At 38.8% G+C, this 12367-nt stretch overlaps 2 protein-coding genes across 2 annotated transcripts; both read right to left on the bottom strand.

The window, feature by feature from the left end:
- Positions 1–4284: 4284 nt before the first annotated feature.
- Positions 4285–6176, bottom strand: LOC108046145 (fibrinogen-like protein 1). Its single transcript, XM_017125720.2, has 3 exons — positions 5627–6176; positions 4568–5310; positions 4285–4507 (listed from the first exon to the last, which is right to left on the bottom strand). Exons 1-3 carry the CDS (start codon positions 6008–6010, stop codon positions 4378–4380), a joined length of 1257 nt encoding a protein of 418 aa, XP_016981209.1. The 5' UTR covers positions 6011–6176; the 3' UTR covers positions 4285–4377.
- A 392-nt stretch (positions 6177–6568) lies between these two features.
- On the bottom strand, positions 6569–7921 carry LOC108046147 (activating signal cointegrator 1 complex subunit 2 homolog). Its single transcript, XM_017125722.2, has 2 exons — positions 7836–7921; positions 6569–7407 (listed from the first exon to the last, which is right to left on the bottom strand). The coding sequence occupies exons 1-2, from the start codon at positions 7912–7914 to the stop codon at positions 6710–6712; spliced, it is 777 nt and encodes a 258-aa protein (XP_016981211.1). The 5' UTR covers positions 7915–7921; the 3' UTR covers positions 6569–6709.
- Positions 7922–12367: the final 4446 nt, after the last annotated feature.

Genomic DNA, 12367 nt, shown 5'->3' on the forward strand with positions numbered 1-12367 from the left:
GCTGATTTGTTGCTGCCTATTACTGCAGTGGCTACTGCAGTTGCTGCTGCAGTTGCTGCTGATGCTGCGGGCAGTGAAACTGCAGCAGTCATCATATTAAAATGCAATTATACAATGGCTTTTGTATTGCCACCTGGCCCCGCCCCCCATTCAAATCGCCCATTTTTGTCGCACTCGTGCATAATTTAAACCGATTTAGATGTTCAGGGTGGGTGTGTGTTTTGGCATTTCGTGCATTCATAACGAGATGCATCAAAATTTAAATTGCCATCCATCGACAGTGGGCGCTCGAAATGTGTGCTGGGCGGTCAAAGGTTAAGTTCGGATTCTTTAGTGGCAAACTTCTTTTAAGTGCTAGTTAGATATATCTAAGGCCATAACTTTTCTCAGTGAACCCCCTCGATTTATTCGCTTAAGGCCGATTATTATTGTTCAGTAGATAAATATAATAATTGGTAAGCTTTCAATCTTAATGATGTAACACGTCTGAAAATGTTGGAATAATATATGAAAATCAGAACTCAGATAGTTGAAATCCAGGTACCACTGTAAGTGTCAGCGTTTTGTGTATAGATGCCGCTAGATGGCGCCAGACGCCCAAGAACCTTCGGCCGAAAAGTTGGCAATGGATTTGGCCAACGTGTAAAAGAGTTAGAAAGGCCAACGAAAGACGGAGAGGGAAGAAATGCGGCAGAAGAGAGTGCAGCAAGGGGGAAGGGGAAGGGCAGGGAAAGTGCAGTGAAGTTGTCGGCACAAAGGCGATGGGTCGAGGGGCGTGGCAAACGGGGGATTTCCCCGGAGTTAGGACCAACTTTAGCACTTGGTCCGCCCCTTTATCCTTGGCTTTCTCCGTTTTTTGGTGTTATTTTTTTCTTTGCTGGCATTTTAAGCGTGCAAATGTTAAGTTGGTAGACTACCTCCCCTCCCCCCCCCTCCCCCTCTGCCTTTTTGCAGAGAAAAACTTGGAGTTGGCGTCGTCGTCGCCGCCCTTTTGTGCCAACTTGACAAACTAAAAATGAAAAAAGTTTCCCCGAGCGGCGCCTTTTTCAATATCCTTTTCCCCACAAAGCGGGGGGAAAAAGGCGGGAGGGGGGCGGGGCGAGTTGGGGTCGAAGGTGAAGTAACATGTAAGAAGGCAGCCATGGAGACGACTCGACGTATTGATTTTGATTTTGGCCCGCCACTCGATACCTTTCAGCCGGAATCCGAGGGCATCCGCGGGGGATGCCCAGCAGGATGAGTTCGTGCCGGGAATGCGGGGGATTTGCCGCATTAATTGGCAATTAGATGGGTTTTTCCTTACCAGCTGATCCGATCACTCGGAAGCGTATCAATTTCGACTTCAATTAAATTTATTTTGCATTTATTTCTTCATATTTTCCCCCGCATTCCCTCCATAATATTTGTATATCAGTAAACTACTCAAACCAATTCTTCTTTAAAAGCATTGTTCAAATTTAATTTAATGGTCGACATTTTTATTTGAAATCAATATATCATATAAGAAGAAATGCAAATAAAACAAGTTAGTTGATTTACTTAATTAGTTTAGGACCTTTTTTTAGAAAGTGTGATCTTATAAAAAATACTTCAGGCCCTACACAATGATAATAACTTATTTAAAGTATATACAATTAATTAAATAGGTTTTCTTGAATATATGTTAATCATTGTTTTCGGAGCTTTCATTCAGCCTCTTTGACCTTTGAGTTGAGCTCAATAAAATGTGGGACTTCTCTGACCAGCCAGCAAATTAATCGTTTCTAATCATTCCAGCCTGCCGAAAAGCCTGTCTTGTTTTGATTGAGTTGATCTTGTCTGACCCCTAACCCGAGCCAATTAATCGTTGAAAACCGGTTCGCATTCCCCTCCAATCTCTCCGATCGGCAGATAATTTCAGAGAACCTGTCAGCTCCAAAAGTTCAATTCCCCTGAAGACGGCTGCTTCTCTCCGCTATTTATGCGTAATTTGCCAATTTGCCCAAATTTCTGGTATTGAAAAAATAAACAGAGACGACGGGAGAAATGAACAAGGCAGCATGCACTGAGAAAAAGTTCTGGCTCATACAAAATATATATTAAATTTAAGTAATGCAAAAATAAAAGAAAATAAAACTGTAAGGTTACATCTCAAGAAAGAGTTAACAAGTAAACAATTAATATTTGCAAAATAAATAATGCTCGATTTATATAAAGCTTAAGTCTTTGGACTTGAAAAACAAATATTAATATTTTGTTAAGTCGAGATTGGTTTAAAATGTCCATACAATTTTTGTTTGTACCACGCTACACTCCTTTGATTCGGTTTTTGGGTTGGGTTCACGCTTTATTTTATTTTCATGGTTCATGGACGGGCCAGTTATCCTTGAACTTGCCACAGTCGGCGGCAGGATATCATGTTCCCATATTTCGTCTGGCCCCTGGTGGCCTTCTTTTATTTATATAAAATTGTGCGGCAAGTCGTTGACTTGGCCTAATCCAAACCTTTTGCCCCCGCCCATCAATTGTTCCCGAGAACTCGAAAAGGGCAAAAGGATTTTCCCAGTCGCGCCATTTTGTTTTACGTGCGACGCGAACCATTTCAGGGTCAAACGTTTATATAAAATACCCCCACATATTTATCAGTGCACAAATACCTTTTGTTCTTGCCCAATTTGCCGTAAAATATTGCAAAATGAAATTTAAAACCTCTTCAAGTTTTTCCCTTATTTTCCATCCCATCTTGGGTTTTCACCCCATGAGTTTAACGGAAATGTCGCTGCAATTTAATTGGAAGAAAGGGAACTGAAATTTAATAAAACTGATAGTAAAATTCACAGAAAATTAAACTAAGAAAAGTAAGATGAACTAAAAATGCTTGTGAAATAGTTGAAAAAGCTAAATACGCTAAGGACTTTATATTCATTTCATGAGAGCTAAGATATTTCTTGTATGCCTTGAACATGTTCGAATCAATAAAGATAAAATATACAATAATAACAAATAATTATATTTGGATAATTGCAGTCAAAAGTTAGCAAAGCAGTGAACAAAACATTTCCGACCCTATAAAAAATATATATTCTTGATCAGCATCACCAGGAGAGTCGATGCCCGTCTGTCAGTTTCTACGCAAACTAGTCCCTCAGTTTTAAAGCTATATGCTTGAAACTTTCCAAGAAGTTGTCTTTCCATTGCAGGTAGTATATAAGTCGGAATGAGCCGGATCGGGCGACTATATCATATAGCTCCCATGGGAACAATCGGAAAAAAAATTCAAAAAAAATTATTAAATTGCTGGTTTTAATTTTTGCTTTGTTCTTTGGGATTTGGTAATATTTAAATATTATGGAATTACGGTTATAATTAAATTAAAATCGGACAACAATATCATATAACTGCCATAGAAATGATGACAAAATGCAGCGCAAAATCGACATCGCTTCATTGTTTTTAGTAATATAGGCATATAAATCGAAATGTAGTCGTTTTGTAATAACTGCAAGGGTATATAGACTTCGGCTTGCCGAAGCTTGCTTTCTTTCTTGCTTCTAATTTATTTTCGATCAGAGAATAACTGCACCTTTTTTGTATAAGGTATATTGTCGGAAATGTTTGGCATTGCAAACTTGTGACCTAAATTATAATATAACCTTGGTATAAAAAACGAAAGCTTATCGCACTCGTTTCGTACTCAAGTATTTATTTATAGCTGGCTGATAATCTTGAACCGCAAAATGATCTTCAGATGCTACTGAAAGTGCTTATCTGTGCGCAAGTATGTTTGTAGACTCCGTTTTCCGGTATTTGAATCGATTTCGGGAATCACATTCAACACCAGAGCAGAAAGAGAATCGTGGCCTCGACTTTGCACTTTGGGTAGCAACCACTCAAGAATTAAAGAGTCTGCAGGCTGGAAAGTACCCTTATTCAGATCATTTCCCCAAACTCCCTTACATACCAATCATAATGACTTAATACAAACATTTTAAATACCCAATTTAATAACAATGGCAAACGGCATCCGAATAAAAAGTAAAGCGAAAACTTGCATAGTCCCTATCGGTTATATAGGGAGTGTCGTTAAATGAATGTTTCCCGGGATCTGGATTCAAGATTCTGTATTCAGGATTCCGAATTATGGCGGATTGGGAGCACCCAAGAACACACTGACAGATTTCTGTAAACCCAAATTGAGCAAAATCTACAAATAGCTTACCAACCCTCTCCACTTATCCGTATTTATGTTCCCAAAATACACAGATCAGTTGTAAAAAAATCTCAATCAGTTTATTAAATCTCCCATTTCATCAAATGAAAACAAATTAATAATAATAGACAGCATTAAGAGTACAGTACAGATTTCGTACTTTGTATTACTATTGAAATAGTTCATACTTAAACCGTGTACTTGGGCCTTATCATCATTTCGACAAAGATAAGTGATTCAAACATATCTTCATGCCATGAGTCCCAATTAACTCCGTAATAACTTTCGCCATCTTTGAAGTATTTTCCATTGAGCGCACTGCAATTTTAAGTGATTATAATAAGAAGATTTAATAAGAGCATAAATAAACAGGTATACCTGTATGAACAGCTATTGTGCCACCATGCACCATATCTAGAGGCACAATTTCCGTTACTTTTATTGTCATTATCCCGATCAAATGTGGAGAACATTTGGTTCTTACTGTATGTAAGGGAGTCTCCGGCTTCACCAGAATATTCACCTAGATTCTTCAACTCGTACAATTCCTTTTCACTCCCAATCTTAAAGTCATCGTAATGAGCGTAGCTGGTGGATCCATTAACACTCCCAAGTTTAATGTAGAGTTCGTGGGGTCGTGCCTCTGTCATTCGATGCAATTTTTCCAGCCCGATGAAGAATTCTCCTCTGACATCCCCAAATCCATATTTATAATCATTCCAGTTTCGATCGAAGTTCTCGGATCCGTCAATGCGTCTCTGAATTACAGTCCAACCACGTGGAGACGTCGCACATGGCACTTCAAAGGGTTCAAGACCCCGAACCTTTATTTCGTAAATCCCATTGCCACTGGGACAAGGAAAAATATCATAATTTTGCAATTCCGAAAGCTGACTAGATAGTTCTGATTTTGTTTTCTCAATAGCTGTTATTTGAGTCGTAAGGGTCGAGATTTGTTCATCTCTATTTTTAAGGTGCTCCTCTTTCACCTTTAAAATATCCTCTTTGCTTTTGGTTTGACCTTCCGATATTTTTAACTGACTCTGCAAGTCTTTTATAGTGTTTTTCAAAGTATTAAGTTGGCTTTTGAGTTCATCGTTGGCATCGGCTGTTATTTTTAACTGTACAAAATAAATTAGAATAGGCGATAAAATAATAATCATTGCATTCGTTTTCAATATTTAAATCTTAATTAAGCTTACAAAAGAAAATATTGATAACGTTGTCAGCGTCGATTCAAAAAAAAGTGAACAAAATTTGTATAATGAACTTTCGTTGCAGTATTATACTAATTTTTTTAAAAAATTTTACAAATGTGTTTTTTTAATCATTAAATTTACCTATAAACAGAGATAAGCAATTTCGATGCGATTTCTAAGATTTCTATTTGTCTGTCAGTCTGAATGTCTGTCTGTAAGTCTGCTATCAGTAACTCACCGTCCTAAGTTCCTCCATTCTGTCCAATCTCGCAACCAGCTTGGTCTGCAGAGCCTTAATTGAATTCGCGAAGTCTTCTTTTGTGATGAGTTCCTGCAGTTGGTTCTTCATTTCGGAGTTCACCGCCATATGTTGTTCTTCCGCCAGCTTGAATCTCGAATCGAGTCCTGTCTCGATTTCATCCAACCTTTTTCGGATATTATCAGAATGGTCTAAAAGCGGGTTGAGTGCGCCCAGGCAATAGGAGCCGCACTGTCTTGGTTCATCTTGGAGAACGCACAACGACTGATCCTTTGGATTGGACGCGATTCCTCCTTGCACACTTGGAAAAATTAATAAGCCTAGCAAATAGGATAACTGCCTCAGCATTTTGAGATGTTCCATCTACTCAAATCGAATTTAAAAAGTGTACTGAGATGTAGCTATAAGTTGAAGAAACAACGAAGCCAAAAATATTGCTGATAAGCCCCGTGAACATTCAAATTCCGGATGTATGGCATGTGGCCGTCCTAATCTCTAATCCGTTGTCCAAAAATCGGAAGAAACCAGATTGCCTAATTTGTATACATATGTATGGACTACAATATAACTAGAAATGAGCATTTGTTCTTATCGCTTACTTGCGTTTTATTTATTTTTAAATCAACAAAAAAAAACAGCGGGATAGTTGCAAAGTTCATATTTTTATACCCTTTCAGAGGGTATTCTAATTTTGGTCAAAAGTGTGCAACGCAGTGAAGGAGGCATCTCCGACCCTATAAAGTATATATATTCTTGATCAGGATCGCCTGTATCGAGTATTTATGAGTATTTAGAATGCATCTTTTGAATAGTTTTGAGAATATAATGTACAGAATATTCTGCAAGGGTATATCAAGTTCGGCTCCAAGTGAGCTTTTCTTTATCGTTTGTTTTGACCAAGCAATTTTAAAACTAAAACCACAGTGCTCCGTTTATTCTCTGTTTTATATTAAGTATACGTATGCTTGCCGTTTTCATGTATTTTTTGTATATAAATAAACACGTTTTAGCACTTAAGAAAATAAAAAAAAAAATGTGTTTGTATAAGGTGGACTATTCGACTCAGTTGGCCACCTGGAGGCGTCTCCAGATGCGCTGCAACCGAGAGTCGGAGTCGAACTGAGCCGCTTGAGTCTGGGATCGATCGTTGTGATAGGGTTCGATGAACTTTACCGCCGACTCCGAGTTGCGCTGCTGATCTGCCGACTGCTTTTTGGTTGGCCTTCTCTTCTGATGTCGCCGCTTTGTTTGCGGATGCTTGTGGACCCGCCGATGGGTCTTTTTGACCAGGTTCTTTTTCCTGCCCAACGGCACGCCCATCAGCCGGAACTTCTTCGGCCACTGGGACTGCTTTTTCTGGCCATGGGTCGGCACTTCCAGGGGCACCTGCTCCTCGGGAGGAGCTCCGCTTGGGAGGTCCAGGCGATCCTCGAAGGCGCGACCGGTCAAGGTGGTCACTTCGATCTCCGGGCCCCCATCATCCTTTCGGTCCACACTTCGCTGCAGGGATCGTCGCGTGCTGTTCGTGGTGGGAGTGGTCACTGTGGTCGTTGTGGTGGTGGTATAGGGCGATCCAGTGGGCGTGGTCGTGGTCGTCGTGGTCGAGGGATCCGAGATCACAATCACATTTTCACTGGGCGGCTGCTGGAAGAGTCCACGCATCAGCATGAACTTCTTCATCAGATCCCGCCCAGATCCCACATCCTGGGGCGATGGACTGCCGGAGGCACTGCGTCCTTGGACCTTCGGTAGGCGGTACGCTGAAGGGCAGGAATTAACACGGATTATTGGAGAAAACTATCAAAAATAATCTCTGGTGAATCGTTGCAAAAATTACCTTTATTTTTATGTTTTCAATCGAAAATTACATAAGATTCATTTAAAAAAGCCCTACGAAATACAACATTTTAAGACCATTAAAAATTTGTATTTATAAATGGTTTTTATTTGCCAATCTTTTAATATTTGTTTTATTCGATTTGGTAATTAGTTAAATTTAAAGCTCAATTCGGGAAGAAACTTTATAAATAAAGTTATGACAATGGGCTGCAACTATTATTTAAAGTTATTTTTGGCAGCCTTTGATCTTATGTATTTTTTTTTTAGTTGGACTCTGGGATCCATAGCCAAACTTAAGTAGGGCAAATAAAAATTTCAAAGTCTAACTTAGTGGTGTATCCGAACTCACCGCTCCGACGGGACTCGCAGTTGGCCAAAAGCGCGAGAAGGACGACCAGAAGGGTGGCCAAGTTCGGGGGGATCTGCATGGCGACGGGGTTCCCTGGGCAGTGATGGACCTCCGATCGACGACCTGCGTTCTTATAGCTCCCGGTGCAATTAAAAATTTCACCCGCCCCGGTATCAAATGGAACGAGAGTGACACAGCTTGCGTGATGCCCCGTCGACATGCAATTATCGGGCGGCCCAGAACGGGAAGTCGGTGGCGGGCCTGGACGGGGAAAGTATCTCTGGATACGCCCAGACAAGCTCCGATCTCCCCGACCACCGGGCAGTAAATCAAATCTAATAAACTCGACAATAAACATGCGTTCGCATAAATCTGCACTGGCCAAAGGGGAAAAACTCGAAGGCAAAGATACTCCGGGCTGTATAAATAAATAAACGAACTCATGTCCGCCCGCCCCAAAATACAGCTCGGTTCAAAATAATAATGGCCCTGCAAATCAAAATGGTTTCGAAAGCTAAATTTAAGATAAACAGGTTTTACTTAAGGAATCTATATTAAAAACAGTTTAATTTTGTAATATTTCAAACCCTTTGAAAATACTTTAAAATGTGGACTAGCAGTTTTTTGAATATCAGGTGATCTAATAAAACTAACAACAAATAAATTATTTTAACTACAATTTATTTTAAGTACTTCTAAGTCATTAGCCTGCTGAAGTGGTAAGAATATTTTAAAATAATTTTTATTAGCCCAACCTGGTTGAGGGAAAATGTTTACTAGAACGACTTATATTTTTTCAAGCTCGGTCGTATCGGATTTATTTGCCTGCGCATATTTATATTACACGACCAGTATCTGGGGCATAATGTGGCCTGCTCGGATAGTGTCGAGTGCGTGAGCCGCACCACCAGGCAAATAACTTTGGCATAATTCACTTAAATCTTTTTGTTTTAATCTTGAAAAGTGTTTCCCACAAAACTCTCGCCAGCACGCACACGCAGAGCTTCTGACAGGCGAGAGATACAAGATACAAAGATACAAAGATACTTGTCTACGTGTGCCGGTGCCATTTCCTTGGCCCCCAGCTTTGGCACCCGCCTCGCAAAATGCTTTCCGTAATCATCCAGAGTGTTGTGTCAATAGCTCGGCGTTCCCTTCCACTTTGTATTTACTATTATCATTATTATTTCTACTGTAACACTTGTGGTCAAGTGGAAGTTGCAGGAGCCGCCGACTGCCGGTTGGAAAATCTATAAAAGGTTCTGAGGGCTTACAAATACAATTGCTCTTCTGCATACTTTAAATAGTTTCATTGATTGGCAGTTATATTTTTATTTTTTTAATTTGAAACATGCAAATTTAGGTTTATCTATCGAGAGCTTTTTGTTTAAACGTTATCAAAGTGGCTTAACAATAAAAAAGACGGAACTGAATTTAAATTCGCATTCACGGACATACTGGCAAGAAATGATTTAAGAGATTAATTTTTTTTGTGTGCGAAGCAAAACCTTGAAACAGTTTACAATAACCAATTAAAATCCCTTGCATATTTATTGGTGAAATGCAAAATATGTCTCCTGTTAAATAATTGGAGAAGCTATTTTAATGCATTATTCCGAAATGTTGATGGAAAAAATTAAAGATCTACGAATCAATCATAATTTTGCTTGTTCTTTTGCATTGCTTAAATTTCATTTATTTTGCTTGCCCAATCAATAATTTAAATGACTCGTTGTGTTTTTGTGTTTGTGTTTTATATTCTGAGGAATTCATCTTCGGTTATTATTTTGCTTGCATTTCTGATTAAATATCTTCAAGTGTCTACGGCCCTCGGAGTTGGAAGCCAGACGATGTTTGGCATAAAATTCAATTATAGAATTTTCTATTAACTTAAAAGCTTCTTATATTTATTTAATTTGCCATTGTGTCTCAGTTAGGTATTCGCCTGTGCGAAGTGTGGGAGATGGGTCCACATCTATCTGTTATTATTATTGAGTCCTCGACAGTTGAGAGCACAGAATGTTGCCATCAATTAGACACACATTCAGATGTTGGGCAGTGTGGGTCGGAAAATTCCTACCATTTGCCATTTTGCCATTCGGCATTTTCTTCATTTCGTCCGCAAACATTTGCCAGATAATTTGACAGAACTCTGTCTTTGGAAAAGTCCATATTTTTGACTGATTGAATTGTCTTCGCAGCAAATTAAAATTGATCTAGTTTGCGCATCTATTTCATAGAGTTTTTCCCTCTGAAAAACTTTCTTTTCCCGCGCTCATGTAAAATGTTTATGGGTAATAAGCGAAACTCTGCTCGCAAATTGAAAAGTTTTCCTTCCGGCCAATAGAAAAACTTATCAACTTAATATTATTGGGCGAGCGCAGAGATGAGAGGAGTTTCGCGAAAAAAGTTGTGCATTTTTCACTCCTGTTCACACTCCTTTTCACAGTTGCGTTCAGAATAATAGGTGTGGCCGCAGAAACGTACTTACTGGAAAGATTATTTGTTAAACATGATGGCTGTTTAACAAACAAATTCATCATTGAATTTTCTGGATTAATTGTTATTTTTGCAGAATATTAAGTAGAATTTTTCCAACTGAGAATTACTACTACGATAAACACAGCTGTCATAAAGAAGAGAAGTTGTTGGACTTTCGCTAGTTTGGATGATTAGGCTGTCAACGCAATTGATTCCAATTAAAGTTGCCAACTCGGCTGAGATTGTATGCTAGAGCGTTCAAAAAATATGGAATAGGAAAACTTGCCTTTGAAATATAGTTATAGCTTAAGGCAAATTAATGAAGTTGGATTTTCTCAAGTACTGAACTCCATAACTTCCCCAAATTTAATCCGATTCCAAAGTGGCATACCTCTAAAGACTTGTGATTCGATTCTCTGAAAATCTGCATTCAAAATTTTCATTTTAGCGTTGGTCGACTTTATGACCCATTTTCATGTTGGTTATTTCTAAGTTTCCGATGATGTGTCAAATGGTGACCCTCAATTGGGCTTCTGAACTCCATAACTTCCCCAAATTTAATCCGATTCCAAAGTGGCATACCTCTAAAGACTTGTGATTCGATTCTCTGAAAATCTGCATTCAAAATTTTCATTTTAGCGTTGGTCGACTTTATGACCCATTTTCATGTTGGTTATTTCTAAGTTTCCGATGATGTGTCAAATGGTGACCCTCAATTGGGCTTCTGAACTCCATTACTTCCCCAAATTTAATCCGATTCCAAAGTGGCATACCTCTAAAGACTTGTGATTCGATTCTCTGAAAATCTGCATTCAAAATTTTCATTTTAGCGTTGGTCGACTTTTTGACCCATTTTCATGTTGGTTATTTCTAAGTTTCCGATGATGTGTCAAATGGTGACCCTCAATTGGACTTCTGAACTCCATAACTTCCCCAAATTTAATCCGATTCCAAAGTGGCATACCTCTAAAGACTTGTGATTCGATTCTCTGAAAATCTGCATTCAAAATTTTCATTTAGCGTTGGACGACTTTTTGACCCATTTTCATGTTGGTTATTTCTAAGTTTCCGATGATGTGTCAAATGGTGACCCTCAATTGGACTACCGAACTCCATAACTTCCCCAAATTTAATCCGACTCCAAAGTGGCATACCTCTAAAGACTTGTGATTCGATTCACTGAAAATCTGCATTCAAAATTTTCATTTTAGCGTTGGTCGACTTTTTGACCCATTTTCATGTTGGTTATTTCTAAGTTTCCGATGATGTGTCAAATGGTGACCCTCAATTGGACTTCTGAACTCCATAACTTCCCCAAATTTAATCCGATTCCAAAGTGGAATACCTCTAAAGACTTGTGATTCGATTCTCTGAAAATCTGCATTCAAAATTTTCATTTTAGCGTTGGACGACTTTTTGACCCATTTTCATGTTGGTTATTTCTAAGTTTCTGATGATGTGTCAAATGGTGACCCTCAATTGGACTACCGAACTCCATAACTTCCCCAAATTTAATCCGATTCCAAAGTGGCATACCTCTAAAGACTTGTGATTCGATTCTCTGAAAATCTGCAATCAAAATTTTCATTTTAGCGTTGGTCGACTTTTTGACCCATTTTCATGTTGGTTATTTCTAAGTTTCCGATGATGTGTCAAAAGGTGACCCTCAATTGGACTTCTGAACTCCATAACTTTACCAAATATTATCCGATTTCAAAGTGGCATACCTCTAAAGACTTGTGATTCGATTCTCTGAAAATCTGCATTAAAAATTTTCATTTTAGCGTTGGTCGACTTTTTGACCCATTTTCATGTTGTTTATTTCTATGTTTCCAATGATGTGTCAAATGGTGACCCTCAATTGGAATTCTGAACTCCATAACTTCCCCAAATTTAATCCGATTCCAAAGTGGCATACCTCTAAAGACTTGTGATTCGATTCTCTGAAAATCTGCATTCAAAATTTTCATTTTAGCGTTGGTCGACTTTATGACCCATTTTCATGTTGGTTATTTCTAAGTTTCCGATGATGTGTCAAATGGTGACCCTCA

This window comes from Drosophila rhopaloa, unplaced genomic scaffold (genome assembly GCF_018152115.1).
Source record: "Drosophila rhopaloa isolate 14029-0021.01 unplaced genomic scaffold, ASM1815211v1 contig_3, whole genome shotgun sequence".
Taxonomy (NCBI): Eukaryota; Metazoa; Arthropoda; class Insecta; order Diptera; family Drosophilidae; genus Drosophila; species Drosophila rhopaloa.